Here is a 16,473-nt window from a genome sequence, read left to right on the forward strand (position 1 = left end):
TACATATATATATTTTATGAACACGAGATTTTCCCCTCCCAAAATTAGGGCCCATACCTAAACATGTGTTTGTGGTTTGCCCCTTCAGCAAATCAAATCCATCGCATTCCCACGTACCAAAGACCCTTCACTTGCAGGCAAAGTTGGCAAACTAAAGTTATATATATATATATATATATATATATATATATATATATATATATATATATATATATATATATATATATATATATATATAGAGAGAGAGAGAGAGAGAGAGAGAGAGAGAGAGAGAGAGAGAGAGCTGCAATTCTCTGCCTCTCGCCAACGATAAGGAGGCAACCCAATCACTATCCATCCCCACATCCACAGACCAAAAAACCCCCATCTCCCCTCATCCCCAATTCCCCATTCTTCCATCACCGCCACCACTTCCACCAGAGAGAAGCTTCCAGAATTTTCAGGGTCGGGTCGGCCATGGCCTCTGCAACTCTCTCCTCGCCTCGCATTGCGCTCAGGACCGCCTCCTCCTCCTCGTCCTCCCCATCCTCCTCTCGCCCTTCCGCTTCCCTTCCGGTGCCCAAGGCTGCCCTCCTCAGCGGCGGTCTCCGATCCTCCTCTCTCTCGCCGTCCTCCCTCCGCTTCTCCGCCTCTAATTCCGACTCCCTCCTCGCTGCCGTCCATGCTCAGACGCGCTCCGCCTCCGGCCGGCCGGTGCGCGGCGTCGTGTCGATGGCGAAGAGGAGCGTCGGCGATCTTTCAGCGGCGGATTTGAAAGGGAAGCGGGTCTTCGTCCGGGCCGACCTTAACGTCCCCTTGGACGAGAACCAGAAGATCACAGACGATACCAGGATCAGGGCTGCGGTCCCCACCATCAAGTATTTGATCTCCAATGGTGCCAAGGTCATCCTATCCAGCCATCTGGTGCGTAATTGACTCTCCCCTTCTTTTCTTGTAAGGAAAAATAATTCGGAATTGGAGTGATCTTTTCTCTTCGCTTGTGATTTTCCGCTTTTCGATTCCCCTGGTTGAGATTCGCGGTGTAAATTATGAATTGTTGGTCCTTTTGCTTTCTCTGTATGACCGTAATTCTCTCTAGTGAATGTGTCAACTAGCTAATCAAATGAGAGCCCCTCCTCTGGCGGATTCTTTCTTTTGTTCCTCAGCCGGCGCGGGTATTAGCAGTCGTTTCTAGCTGTTATTCCCCTCCCAAGGGCAGGTTCTTTCGCCTGTTTCTGCCACTGGAAACACCACATTCTGTCAGACTTGGATGTTGCTATAATGGTGCATTTTACTTGGTGTGATTTCGTAGTCGCGATTCTTAATCCATCGGTTCTATAGGTAGCTGTTGTCATTTTTTCTTTTCTCTCCTGATAATGTAATGTTGGTAGTGGGGAATATTCATACTTGTTGAAACCCCTGGATCATACGGTCTAATAGGCAACCCCTCCAAAACTCAACAAGACAGAAAAATTTTATTTCCTCTCTTTTTTTTTTCTCTAAATGATTGTGCATCATCCACAGTTGTTTGTCTAAAGCTCATTGTCAGTGCATTTTGTGATGCTTTAGGACATTTTACTATTCAAACTGTCGGCCTTCATCAGTCGGCACAAGTCCATGCGGTTAATTGATGTGGCTTATGTGCATTGCTTCTTTGACTTACCATTTATGCTGCAGATGGATACTGTATAAACTGACAAGCTTTCTGTGCTTAGGGACGTCCGAAAGGTGTCACACCAAAGTATAGCTTGAGCCCTCTTGTTCCTAGGTTATCTGAACTCCTTGGTATCACGGTATCCCTCTTCACTTCTCATTAGTTGTCACATGGCTGCTTGTCCACAGCATTCTTCTGGGAGTTTTAATTTTTGGGCTCATTGATGGAACAAGCAGGTTGTGAAAGCTGATGACTGTATCGGTGAAGCAGTTGAGAAACTGGTGGCTGCACTCCCAGACGGAGGTGTTTTACTTCTTGAAAATGTCAGGTTCTACAAGGAGGAAGAAAAAAATGACCCGGAGTTTGCCAAGAAGTTAGCTTCACTTGCCGAGCTTTATGTAAATGATGCATTTGGGACTGCACATAGAGCACATGCTTCAACAGAGGGAGTGACACAGTTTTTGAAGCCTTCTGTTTCTGGGTTTCTTTTGCAGAAGGTATATTTTGAACTTCTTTGTCATCCCATGAGCATATTGTGTGTGTGTGTGCTTGCTTGCATTAAAAAGTTCTCTCTCAGTAAAGAGGGAGGAGGGAATACTGTCTGGTCTAGTATAGTCGATGCATTTAAAAGAAAAAGTGGCCACTTGCTTGATTTTTGTTTCGGAGATAATTGTATTCCAATCAATTTGAAAAAATTCCAATTATTGTATGAAGCCTGGACTTGTTTCAGGAGCTGGATTATCTTGTTGGTGCTGTTTCAAATCCCAAGAGACCATTTGCCGCCATTGTTGGTGGGTCAAAGGTTTCATCCAAGATAGGAGTGATTGAGTCACTGTTGGAAAAGGTTGATATTCTTCTTCTTGGTGGAGGAATGATCTTCACTTTTTACAAGGCACAAGGTCTCTCGGTGGGATCATCTCTTGTGGAGGAGGATAAGCTTGATCTTGCAACATCACTTCTTGAGAAAGCAAAGGCGAAGGGGGTATCTCTTTTGTTGCCTACAGATGTTGTTGTTGCTGACAAATTCGCTCCTGATGCAAACAGCAAGGTTTGTTGTTTGTTCTGCTTCTGGATCAGAGTTGATATATGCAACTAAATAAGAGAACCAACTGTGTCTAAATTCAACCGTTTGTTTCCTTTCTTGATGTGCAGATTGTTCCAGCTTCCGAAATACCTGATGGTTGGATGGGACTTGATATTGGACCTGATTCCATCAAGACTTTCAGTGAATCCTTAGACACTACTCAGACAGTGATCTGGAATGGTCCCATGGGAGTGTTTGAGTTTGACAAGTTTGCAGTAGGAACTGAGGTATGCTGATTAATTATGGTGGCTAACAGCCTAACATAATTGTGTGCACCTTTTCTTATCCTACTTATTGGAATGCAATTGCAATGAGGGTCTTGAGCTTCCTCTCTTTTTTACTGTTTGATTAATTTATTGGTTCATTAGTTGATGATCTCATCTTGCTTTCAAATTTAGGCCATTGCTAAGAAGCTTGCAGACATTAGTGGGAAGGGTGCAACGACGATCATAGGTGGTGGAGACTCAGTCGCTGCGGTGGAGAAAGTAGGAGTTGCAGACAAGATGAGCCACATCTCAACGGGAGGTGGTGCTAGCTTGGAGCTGTTGGAAGGGAAGGTACTTCCTGGAGTTCTAGCTCTTGATGAGGCAGTGATCGTTACTGTCTGAGGCATTGAACGGTAGTGCAGAGAATGAGTGTTGTACCGGGCTGTCAATTCCTCAATGCTTGTAGAGTGGATTGGAATAATGTGATCTCTAAATTCCGATTTTTGGTACATATGTTTTTATGCTCCCCCATGATTAGCAATCATTCATAGATAATGTGTGTTTGCTTAGCCATAATCACCTGTAAAGTTGTGATTAGGATGAAATGATCTCTTAACTCGTCTCCAATATCGTGACGGCCAATCACACGACGGCATTCTATAAGCCTCACAGCAACGGAATACGTGCGGGCCCCACTTAAAATGCTGCCATGTGATTAATCTAAAGACATAAGAGATGAGTTTAAGAGATCTTTGTATCACATTTGCTGGATGTGTGAAAGTGGTAACAGGAGATTCATCCACAAATACAGAATGAGACAAATTGTGAGGATAATCGTTATGCACAGATCAGGTCCACTCATCAAAGTTCCTGTCTCAAGCCATCTGAGTTTTCTGCCCAGAGGTGGCTTCAAGGCCTTGATGGATGGTCCATGTTTTTAATTGGGTTCATAACTTCATATTGTATATGATTGATTCACCAGTTATATTCAATCTCTATCACACATCTCATGTGATGAAGATGTGCATGGCCCCACTCCCACAGTTCTCAAGTGAGACGCATGGTAGAGATCGAATATAAGTGATGATGGGTTATTTTAGCAGCAATGAAAGTGCACGAATTTCAAGAAGAAGAAGCTCAAAGAGGAAGATGAACACTATTTCTTCATTAGGTTCAAAAGAATGAAAAGCTACAACATAAATGAGGTGCCCTTTTACAATAAATCGACAAAAATGGTTGACTATAATATTTCAAGAATACCCTTCTACAATAAACATATGTACAGCCTATAGATGGTAGCATACACATATTAGTAAAATGGATATTACATTCTTTAACACTCTCTTAAGCTTGAGGTGATGAGAACACAATCATCCAAAGCTTAAAAAGAAATGGTTGGAATGTCCTTAAGGGCAAACTCTTTGTGAAGCAATCTACTATCTGACTAGCAGTTCCAATGTATGACAATGATCTAATACTCTAGGGATGAAATGTGAATCCATCTCATTGTGCTTGGTTCTCTTATGAAATTCTGGTTTTTTGGCAAGATGAATAACACTCTAATTGTCACAATATAAAGTAGTAGCCTTCTCCACAATAACTTTCACATCCTACTATAACCATCTTAACCATGTCATTTACATTGTGAATTTTAAACTTCGAACTAAATTTGAATTGTGAGTTTAGATTTGAATTGTAATTATTAGCTTGAATCATAATTTAAATAATGAATATGAACTCAAATATGATTTTGAATTTAAGTTATGAGTTGAGATTTTCATATGAAACTTGAATTTAAACTTGTATTTTAAATTTAATTTAAAAACTGAGTTTGAATTTCAAATTGAATTTTTTACTTAAATTATAATTTGAATTGTAAGGTTACATTTGAATTTACATTTAAATTTGAATTTTAAATTTGCATTTTAAATTGAATTGTGACTTTAAATTTGAATTTACATTTACCTTTTAAATTAAGATTTTGAGTTTAAACTTGAGTTTGAATTGGGATTATGAGTTTGGATTTAAATTTTAATTATGAGTTTGGATTTGAATTTGAAATTTAAATTTCAGTTGAGTGGGTTTATGTTTGATTTCTTAATTTTAATTTTTACATTACAATTTGAATTTTACATTCAAGTTTAGATTTGATTTTAATTAACTGTGTAGATTATAATTTGAAGTTCGAGTTGAAATTGAATTATGAGTTTGACTTTGAAATTGAAACGAAATTTTACAAAAAAGAATTTCTAGATTATATATGAACTTTGTATTTTAAAAAGTATCTACTTAAATTTAGAATTTAAATTTTAAGATTTGAATTTGGACCTTTAACTCATTTGAGTTTGAATTTGAATTTTAACTAAATTTTATATTATGAATTTTAAATTTAAAAAAATTTGAATTTTGAGTTTAAATTTGAATTATAATTATGAGCTTCAATCATAATTTAAATAATGAATATGAATTCAATTTCATTTTTGAATTTATATTTGATTTTGGGTTATGAGTTTAGATTTTCATATGAAACTTGAATTTAAATTTATATTTTATATGGATTTGGATTTAAATTCGTATATGAATTTGAATTACGAGTTTGATGTAAATTTGAATTTCAATTGTGTGCATGGTTTTGAATTTGAAATATGATTTTTTTTTTAAATTTTAATTTTAAGTTATATATTTTCCTACTAATTTGAATGTATTTATAATTTGAATTTGAAATTCAATTATAATTTTAGATTTTTATTTTAAATTATGAATTTAAGTTTGAATTTGATTTTAAGGTTTGCAATATTGGAATTGATTTGGTTTTTTCTATGAATTTAAGTTTGAATTGATTTTTAATGTTATATTCAATAATTAAATTATGATATTTAACTAGTTCCATACAAATTTTATTATGATTGCAGCATCCGCAGTATCAAGAGTCTAAGGATCCAATAAGTCTTATTCATTGGTTCTAATGGTTTCAAGCACATGAGTGATTCATAACACTATTTGGGGAAGCAAAGGACTAACTGGATCAAATGCTTTTTAAAAAAATATTGGAGCTCACACTATGAAAAAATTAATCATACTCTCGTAGATTCTATGGTGCAGTTTTGGAATCCGACAACCAACACGTTTAAATTATTTGATATTGAGATGATCATCACCTTGAAAGATGTGACACACATCACTGGACTGAAGTGCCATGGGAAACTAGTAAATGTGTTTCAGTTTGGAAATTTCAAGCATCAATGTCAAGTTTTATTGAAAGCACGCCTGAATGCATTCGAAGGTGAAATGTTGAAGTTGTCATGGTTGAGGAATAAATATGACAACAACAAGGCAAGGAGAATGAATAGAAAATTAGCTTGTGTTGGAGAGAAGGTCAGTCATAAGGTAGAAAAGCAGTTGATAACATTATTGTTATACTTTTTTAGCCCCTGTATATTCATCGACACTGGTGCAAAGTCAATCCATGCATCATATGTGCAACTGGTGCAAAACCTAGATTGCATCAATGAATATACATAAAGAACAACTTCACTTGAACACCTGTACGCAAGTCTCAGTCAAGTGAGGTGTATAAGAAAAAACTTGGCCGGTATGTTGGTGTTGTTGAAGGTACAAATATTGATTTAATTTGATTGATGTGAAAACATGATTTTATTATTTTTATATACTAATTTATAAATTAATCTGTGTATTGATCTTTGCAGGTTTTGATATGGGAGTATATATGCATTGAAAGACCCCTCTGATTTATCATAGTCCCTTAATTTACATGTATTGCTATGTAGAGTAGGTCATACGATGGATAAAACTTAGATGTAGAGGAAAAAGAGGAAGAAAATGATGAAAGAGAGATGGGTCCTCAGTTGTGAAGGACCCTTTGCACTGCAAGGCTGTGTGTACTGACCAAAGCACAAGTATACATGAAAGAAGTTGTTATACTTTCATTTTGTAGGTAATGTGGTGCCCCTACCGAGACTCTGATATGGAGGAGGATATGGTTATTCAAGCCATGGACCTCAGGGGGGAAGAATATTTGGTTGCACAACATGAATAAAGTTGAATGCCGAGTGTCCAGTCAAGTAGTTTAGCAGTTTGGGTATGCTCAACAACAACCTTGTCACCCTCCTATAGTTAGCAAAAGTGTTTAAGCCTGTTTAAAGAATTAGTCGAGCGATTACCCCACATTGTTCTTCTCTGAACTTGAAAACTGCCATAATGACAACAATGAATAGACTCGTATTACACAGAACGTGCATGCGAGAAGAATGTAGTTACTGACAAACAGTAGTTCCAACACAAAGAGGGGTATTGAGAAGGTAATGCGTGCACACACACACACACACACACACACACACACACACACATATATATATATATATATATTGCAAATAAAATGATGAGGATAAAATTGGGTCAAGGAGAAAGAAGCTTAGGACTGCAAGTGGAGTGGAAGCAGACCTAGCCCTTGTAAGAGTTGAAATCTGTAGGCCACAAGATTTGCTTGAAGCAATTGACGTCATTATACATAATCAACAAGAGCTTTTGCGAACTCAGGCAACTGCTCTTTAACAAGGATTAGGAGTTTGAGGAGCTAAGAACATGATGGCAGGATATGCAACATCCACAAGAGTAGCATGCCCAGGATTTCTCACAGTTGTGATCAAATTCATAAACAATTTTCTGTTGTATATATATATTCACAAACAATTATAAAATGTATATACTTTTGTTGTAATTGACTAGTATGTTCAAATTGAATTACTTTTTTGTATGTACTTTTGTTTCATTATTTGAATGTATATATTGTGAATGTGTGTATGTATATATAAAATATAATAGTTTTTTTATTGTGAATGTGTTATTGTGTGAATGTATATACTATAAATGTGTGCATGTAGATATAATTTGTAATATTTTTTTTACTGTGAATGTATGGATGTATATATAAATTATAATAATTTTTTTACTGTGAATGTGTAAATATATGGATGCATATATAAATTGTAACAAGTTTTTTTATAATGTGAATGTGTCAATGTTTGAATGTACATATTGTGGATGTGTAGATGTATATATACAAATTGTAATAGTTCTTTTATAGTGAATATATGAATGTATGTAAAATAATAGGTGTTTAAACTGTATTTGAATCTTGACAAGGTTTATATCAGAGTGTGTGAATCTGAAGGCATCCACACATCAAAGTTTGTGAATGTCCTCATGTTATTTCCATATTCCTCTGATATAAATTGTAACATTTAGATGACATTCAGACACCAGAGTGCGTGAGCCTCATGATAGTTACAGCTGAGGACTTAATCGTAACAAATGGACAACATTCACACATCGGAGTATGCAAACCTAAGGACATTCACAACTGAGAACTTAACCTAATTAATTGGACGACATTCACACATTAGAGTGTGCAAACCTCAGGACATTCACAACTGAGGACTTAAACTTTATCAATTAGATGACATTTACAATCGAGGACTTAACCTTATCAATTGAACGATATTCACACATCATAGTGCGTGAACCTCAGGTCATTCACATATAAGAGTGTGTATAAGTCATTTTTAACAGAAAAGAGGTTTACATACAATCAACACATATTTGCAAACTTGAAACCATATTTAAAAATGTAGACACATATTTGTGGATGTCCATTTTCAAGAGTTGTGATTTGTAATAGGCATTTGTGGATGCCATTTTTTGCGATCTTATCAAGTATTTGCATATGTAATTTTTCAACTTTAAGTTATTATATACTTAAAGAAGATCTACATGCAATTAATGCATGAAGAAACTCTCGTTCGCAAATATGTGATGTGAACATGCAGACCTGATCCTCATCACAAAGTTGCGAAGGTTGGGACGTTCGCATCACATATTTGTGATCTTAGCATGTATTCGTGGATGCCATTTTTCAACTTTAAGTTATTATATACTTAAAAGAGTTCCTCATGCAATTAACGTGTGAAGGTCTTCACATTCACAAACATGTGGACCTCATCCTCATCACAGAGTTGCAAAGGTCGAGATGTTCACATCATATATTTGCGAACTCAAGCATGTATTTACAAATGTCATTTTCAACTGCGAACTATGACCTATATTTATGATTGTCCTTTGTTTCTCATAATGTTATATGCGAACATCACCACAAATACTAGAACCAACTAACTATATAATAAATTTTACAGTAAATTCATCCACAAGCTAGTTATAGTAAATTTTAAATTTTACGTAAAGAAGGTAATATAAAATAAAAAACTATTACTAATCACATGTTATTAGTTAGTGTCAAATTTACAAAACATCTGATTACATATCAACAACTTATTAAATCCCACATTTCCTTTATCTCAACTTTCTTATCAAGGTCGTTTGATACCTCTTCCTTGACTTTTTTTTGTTTGTCTTTAACTACCTTTTGGTTAGCCTCTGGACCTTTTGTGGTAGTTGGCTTCGCTTCTCTTGCATTTGTTTTGTGTTGTGGTCATTTTTGCTTATTTGCCTTCTCCTTTGCTTTCTTTTGAGATTTCTTTTTTTTCATCTCCTTTTTTCTTCCTTAATTTTACATAGTATTTAACCATACACACCTTGCACAATGTTGCATGAGCCTAGAAAAAGGTTATTAGCAAACAATTAATTAACTTACATAAAAAAATATAGCAAAATACGACACAAATGCTTACCTTTGTGAAATCGAGTTTTATGTTTCTACCCAATTATTGCATGTACATTAGGATAAATATACTACAATCAATCATGTAACAATTATATACAAAGTCAATAACATACACACACACACACACACACACACATATATATATATATATATATATATGAGTTTAAAAACATATGCAAAGTACTTACCCGTTATCTTGTTGAGGAATACCATATGTGGAATAAACGATCAAATTATAGTAAGCGTCATAGCCAAAACACTTTGCAATAAAACAAACTTGGATCTCAACATCAATCCTATCTAATATGAGAGAAAAATAAAGATATTGTTGAATAAATAAATTCTTTCATATTAGAGATTTGATGTTCTCATTTGCATGAGTTGTGGTTCCCGTGGAATTGTACAACCTGAACTTCCTCATTTTCATATTCATCTCCCAAAGAATCCAGTGGTGATTGCCCCAGTTGAGAGAAATTAAGATCTGCAACATAAATTGAGTTCAAGACATAAATACACATCATATGTAGTGTAAACGTAAATGTAAGTATGTAATGTTGTTCAACAAATACATTGTCACATTTTTCATAAGGATACGATAAGTTTTGGTTCACCAAGAAATAATGAGCTCCTTCTTTCGTAATGGGACATTCGATCATTTGATGTGAACAACGTTAAGCAATTAGTTTCTTTTAGTTGGTAGTAAAACATGAGGACTATCACTTTTAAGACTCACCGAGAAATATAAGATAAGGTAAATCATCTTTGATAGTTCATTTTCTATTGCCATATCTCGTTTGTAATTCTTAATAATTCTTTATAATATCCAACAAGACATCTAGAAAATGTGTGAGGAACAACATACAACAACCCTTGACGTCTATATTAGATAATAGTCAATTTATTCTCTCTCTAAATTCGTCAAAGTGTATGAATTCATACTTCAGATACTAAAAAAACTACACATGAATCTTTGAATTTCTTATCTATAACTATAAATACTACCAAAAATATCTCACCACAAGGATCAATACTATGAGTCGACAACAATACACACACACACATGTGTATATATATATATATATATATATATATATATATATATATATATATATATATATATATATATATATATATATATATATATATATATATATATAAGAATGTGACATCTACTATGAGAATTAGAGGACACCATTTTAAAAAGTCATTAATGCATGGTGGAGGGATAAGAACATATACTTAAATCAACCTCTACTATCAATTTCAATTATTCTTATCATACCTCGGTTTGTCATCTTCAAATGATCCAAATAGGCATGAAGTATTTTGAAGGAGTCTTCAAATGAATCATATATGTGATGCCCCAAAATTTAAATTTATAAAATTTTATGTAATTAACCCCAAAAATATACATTAAAATTTTAAAAAATTATATCCTTGGCCCCTAAAAAGAAATTTTGGCCTCAAAATTTACTATAAAATCATACAAAAAGGTTGAGAATATCATTCTCACAACTCAACTTCCAGTTTACATAGCTTTTCTATCTACTTTGTGTTGCTAGATACCATTTTCCTTTGCAGTGGTCGCATAAACTCGACTTGTGTTATATTTTTGTTGTCGATTTTGTTAGGGTTGCTGATGCTGGGATCATTATTGGTGTTGTTGTTGAAGTCGTTGTTGGTAATGTGCCCTCTTCTTCAGACAATTCCTGATGAAATGACCCATCTCCTCTTAGCGAAGACACCCGCTTGTGTCACGAGGGCAAGGATGCCTAGGGTGACTTTCTTTGCATTTCAGACACATCCTTACAACAGTTTGATTCTGATGGTACCCCTCATATTGGCTATGTTGCATCTTCTGCAACTGCATCACCCTCTTTGGGCAATTCTTAGTGAAATGCCCCATTTTCCCACTGTGCATACATCCTCTAGTGTCAAGGGAGCAAGGACGTCTAAGATGACTTTCTCTGCACTTCGAGCAGAGTCTAGTAGCTAGCTTTCTCTGCTTCTTATTCTTGAATCGCTTGAATACAACAAATTGAGGATAAGGAGGTTGTACCAGCTAGGCTTGCACAACTTGCATTGAGGTGTTGAGGACTCCCCTAAGGAAATCCCTTTGTTCATCATAGTTTTGTGGTTGACGAGACATTTAATTTGACCAAAATAAAAAAATTGTTAATAAATTACAATTTAAATTTATAGTATATAGTCTAAACCTACTCATTAGGTTAGACTAAAAATTTACGCCATCCTTCTAGGTAGCGGGATGTCACCAAGTACAAATTTTATGGACTTTTTCCAAATTTTCTTTTGGACTTATTCTGACTACTCTGATACCAATATTGTGACGCCCCAAAATCTAAATTTACAAAATTTTACGTAATTAACTCTGATAATATACATTAAAAATTTTAGATATTACAATATAGCTCTTCCTTCATGCATTCACGTTTATACAATGCTCGTATATAACTAATTTCACACCATCCTCACGATTGATGTCATTGATGATTTCTCTCAAAGTCATCTTCGGGTTATCGTGTATGCATTTGCAAATAACACCTACAATCTACACAACAGACACTTTTTAACTCGAAGGTTGCCTAATGATCCACCACATATATGCTCTCTTTCATACTTCTTCACTTGAAAGAGTGTTGCTCTACGCACATTTGTGCAATAGATCTTTCAAGGGCAATTATCCATAGTCTGCAGGTTCTTTCTCGTGCATACAATAATCACTATATTACTGTAGCTCATCACAAATTTTATTTTATACTTATTCTTGATCATATGATCTTTCAAAAACTCATGATATTGTTTCAAATTATTAAACCGTTGGCCGACAATAATGTCTCGATCATTTGAGCTTGTTGTTAGCCACTAAAAAGATTCTTTATCATTAAGATTTTCATTATGCAACTCATCAATCAACTGAGATGCCTCCACTTTAATTATTTTCAATTGCTCTTCATTGTATGAGAATTCGTTAAACGAGAACCTATTCAACCACATCTTATTAGTATAAAAACAGAAAAAATTTATTCTGGCCAATAAATACTCATATAGCATGTACAACATACCAAGGATTCGACTTTTCAATTGTCATTTGTGCATCATTTACATCTATCATTAATTGTTCCATGTCATTCGTATCCTGGTCCTCCCCTATCGTTTTTTGAGTAATTCTCATCTGACATGGTATAGTCATCAACATCATCTGATTCTCAACTGTCAACGTGATCACTGCTATAACTAATTGATTATTCAAATTCACAAACTAATTAAAAAATCATCATATTTATCAGTTCATCTAATAAAAATAGCATGTGACAAAAATGTCATCCATATATCTTTCATATATTCAATTAACAAAACTACCTATAATAACTAAGGGTGTTGACGGGTTAGGTGAAACCAGACCTAACTCTGATTTTCGGGTATGGTATCGGGTCTAGACCTGGGTTTAATTGGATTCACCATAAGAGAAACTATACCTGAACCCGATAAGAACTACATGAACCAAACCCTGGCCATACTTGATAAAATAATATTTTTTTTATCAATTTATATAAAAAATTTATAGGTCTTAATTGGAACTCGGGTCAAGCCTGGGTCTGGTATACAATTTCATAAACTATACCCAACTTCATGTATTGATCAGACCTTCAGGTCCGAACCCCGATCTTAATCAAGTCTTCTTATTTATCACCATACCCAGATCTTATAGGATTTGGTATGGGTCAGGTTCAGGTAAACCCAACCCATTGTACTCACCCATAACAACAACCACTATAAAAACCAACTACCTATTAAATGCTTGTGTACGGTCAACCCTAATTTCATCACACTAATTGAATGTTTGTGCACAGTCAACCCCAATTCCATCACACTAATTGAATGCTTGTGCATAATCAATCCTAACCGCATTACCCTAAGACAAAACCGCTAAACATTAAATAAATGACAGAAAACAAATATAAATCATCTATAACACTAACAAATATATATATCTATGAAAATAACTTTAAAAATAGCAAACCCTAAATGAAAAACCCAATGTCAAATATTAAATAAAATACATGCAAATATACATAAATCTTTTACGACAACAACCAAATACAAATGCTAGGCCATATTAAATATATATATCTATAAAAAACTTAAGAATGCAAGAAGATAATACATATAACTCAATTTTTGACCGAACCAAAAAACAAAAAATTTAACCAAAAGAATGTTGCAATATCGTTATAATGTTGCAAGATGATTTCACAGGAATCACCATAAACATAATAAAAAAAGGGGTTAGGGTTATAACGAGAAAAAAAAAAAGACCACAATGACTTTATATGTGAATCAACAATCATGCAAAGGTACAAACATTCACAATCGGTATTTTTGAATGTCAAAAAATACTTAGTTAAAGGAGGTTCACATGTTTTCTTTACGAAGGTTGTACTATATTTGCGAAAATCGTATGAAATTCAAGGATGTTTGCAATAAGTGACTTTGTGAACCTCCTTAAGTATTATTTAGTTAAAGGAGGTTCATAACTCTTCTTCATGAAGGTCATACTATATTTGCAAAGGTCATATTGTATTTGCGTATGTCGAATCTAAGTGTGAATGTCGGGGACATTCACAACAGGTGTCTGTGAATGTCAACATACTTTTATAGAGCTCCTTGAGGAGTATTTACTTAAGTGAGATTCACATGGTATCTTCATGAGGGTTGTACTATATTTGTGAAGGTTGTACTATATTTGTAGATATTCATAAAATCTTCTTTTTATTGAAATGTTGTGAACTTCCTACAACATACCTATATATTGTGTGAATCTTAGCAAGTTTGCATGTGCAAAGAAAAAAATATCCTAAAAAATTCAAGAATCAATGATTTTGGATATGCTGAAGATTTTGTCCAATTGGTAAGCATTTCGGGAAGCACTATTTTGCAAAGATAGTAAAATATGGAAAATGATTATATTGTACGACAAAAATGATGTGTTTTTCAAAATGCCTCATAATTTATGAAATTTGCCCCATATCCAAAATCGCAAATAGCCAACTTCATTAGAAACTTTTTACCATTTGCATATGCAAAACTCACAAAGTTCACACAATATACGCACTACTCATCGTGTATAAAAAATTCTCACTTAAAAGGAGGTGCACACAATTTTTTTTTGTGAACATCATGAAGTTCACATAATCATATTTGTGAACATCCTGTTAAATCCAACCTCAAAACTTCGCAAATATCAGACTAAGCTTGCATATATAATACAAAATTTGCATAAAAAAATGTGTGAACCACTTGTTAAATTGAACCTTGTAACCTCACAACTATCCTACTTAATACGCATACACCTCATGAAGTTCACATAAATATATATATGAAGTTAAACTAAACCATAAAAATATATGCGAATTTCCTCCCACACATTTGCGAATTTTCTTTCAAAATATAAGAATATGTTAATGTCCTCCCAAATATGTGATTTGTATCCCAAAATATGTGAATCTAGTATTCTGTTTTGTGATTCCCCCTTTTCAAATATGCACTTTTGAAGTATCACTAAAAGCCCATCATGCTTTTGAAGCATTGTTAAATGCTTTAGCGATGCTTTTGAAGTGTTTCTAAAGGCTCATCATGCTTTTTGAAGCATCACTAAGGCTTTAGCGATGCTTTTAAAGTGTCACTAAAGGCTCATTACATTTTTTAAGTGTCAATTTTTTTCAACAAATTCTTTTTACTAAAAATCGCATAAAAGGCACATGCAGGAGGACATTTGCAAATGTGTGAGGATATTCACATGTGAAGGTCAAGACATTCTCAAATATAGAAGCAGGCAGGAGGACATTCACAAATGTGTGAGAGAAAATTCACATATTTGAGAGAAAAATTGCATATTTGGATATTTGAGAGGAAAGTTTGCATATATGGAGGAAATTTGCCAATGTGAAGGGTAAAAAAGTTCTTTTATAGAAAAGTTGTCATTTTGGATATCAGGCGAATTTTGAAAATTATAGGGTTTTTTAGAAAATACATCATTTTTGTCGTAAAGTATAATAATTTTCTTTAAAATATCTATATATAAAATATATAATTTGTAAATACATATTATGTAAAACGAACCTAGTCAAGCTTGCCATGTTCGTGCTCTGCTCATTTACCTAAATGAGTGGCTTGCCGGAACGGCGAGCTGTTTGTCTCATTTTCCATCCCTACTTGGTCCAATTTCTCGGCTTTTATCTTGGTCAAGCTAGGGGTGCAAATGGATTGGATACGCACCAGGTAATACCAGATTCAGATTTGAATTTGAAATATGGAAAGCAAATATGAATCATATCAGATTGCATACAATTGAATCCGGATCTGAAATACATATAATGATACTGGGTCTCGTAAAGCAAGATTAAGAACATGCTAAGAATTCGAATTGGATCTGACATAAAATACTGAACCAAATACAAAAATAATCTGAGAAAGCAAATCCTGATCTGATTTGATTGCACATTTGGATTACTTACGTTAAGGATCTGAAACCGAAAGTAACTTGTTGGATTCAGATCATATATCCCATCTGTTTTCAACCCCAGGTCAAGCTACTCACTTTTTAACCAATGCTTCGGAGATCTTCAACCTTACAAAAAGTGCAACCTATGGAAGGTCGTACATTTTTTGCATGGACAAGAAAACCACCTTGGAGATTATAGTCCTAGTCGCACTGGCTCAGCCTGCCATACTTATGGTCGCTTTTTTTGATAGCGTAAACCTGTGGCGCACTCCTTGCCCTCCGAAGGAGTCACCCGGCGGCTTCGGCTGAGTATAGACTTATCCCTTACCC

At 34.5% G+C, this 16,473-nt stretch overlaps 1 protein-coding gene across 1 annotated transcript; it reads left to right on the forward strand.

Moving 5' to 3' along the window:
- The first annotated feature begins 242 nt into the window (after positions 1-242).
- On the forward strand, positions 243-3,429 carry LOC149844764 (phosphoglycerate kinase 3, cytosolic). Its single transcript, XM_089995261.1, has 6 exons — positions 243-903; positions 1,695-1,772; positions 1,870-2,130; positions 2,364-2,681; positions 2,786-2,944; positions 3,116-3,429. Exons 1-6 carry the CDS (start codon positions 457-459, stop codon positions 3,323-3,325), a joined length of 1,473 nt encoding a protein of 490 aa, XP_089851387.1. The 5' UTR covers positions 243-456; the 3' UTR covers positions 3,326-3,429.
- The last annotated feature ends 13,044 nt before the right edge of the window (positions 3,430-16,473 follow it).

This window comes from Nuphar pumila, chromosome 2 (genome assembly GCF_984573655.1).
Source record: "Nuphar pumila chromosome 2, dmNupPumi1.hap1.1, whole genome shotgun sequence".
NCBI classification, from domain to species: Eukaryota; Viridiplantae; Streptophyta; class Magnoliopsida; order Nymphaeales; family Nymphaeaceae; genus Nuphar; species Nuphar pumila.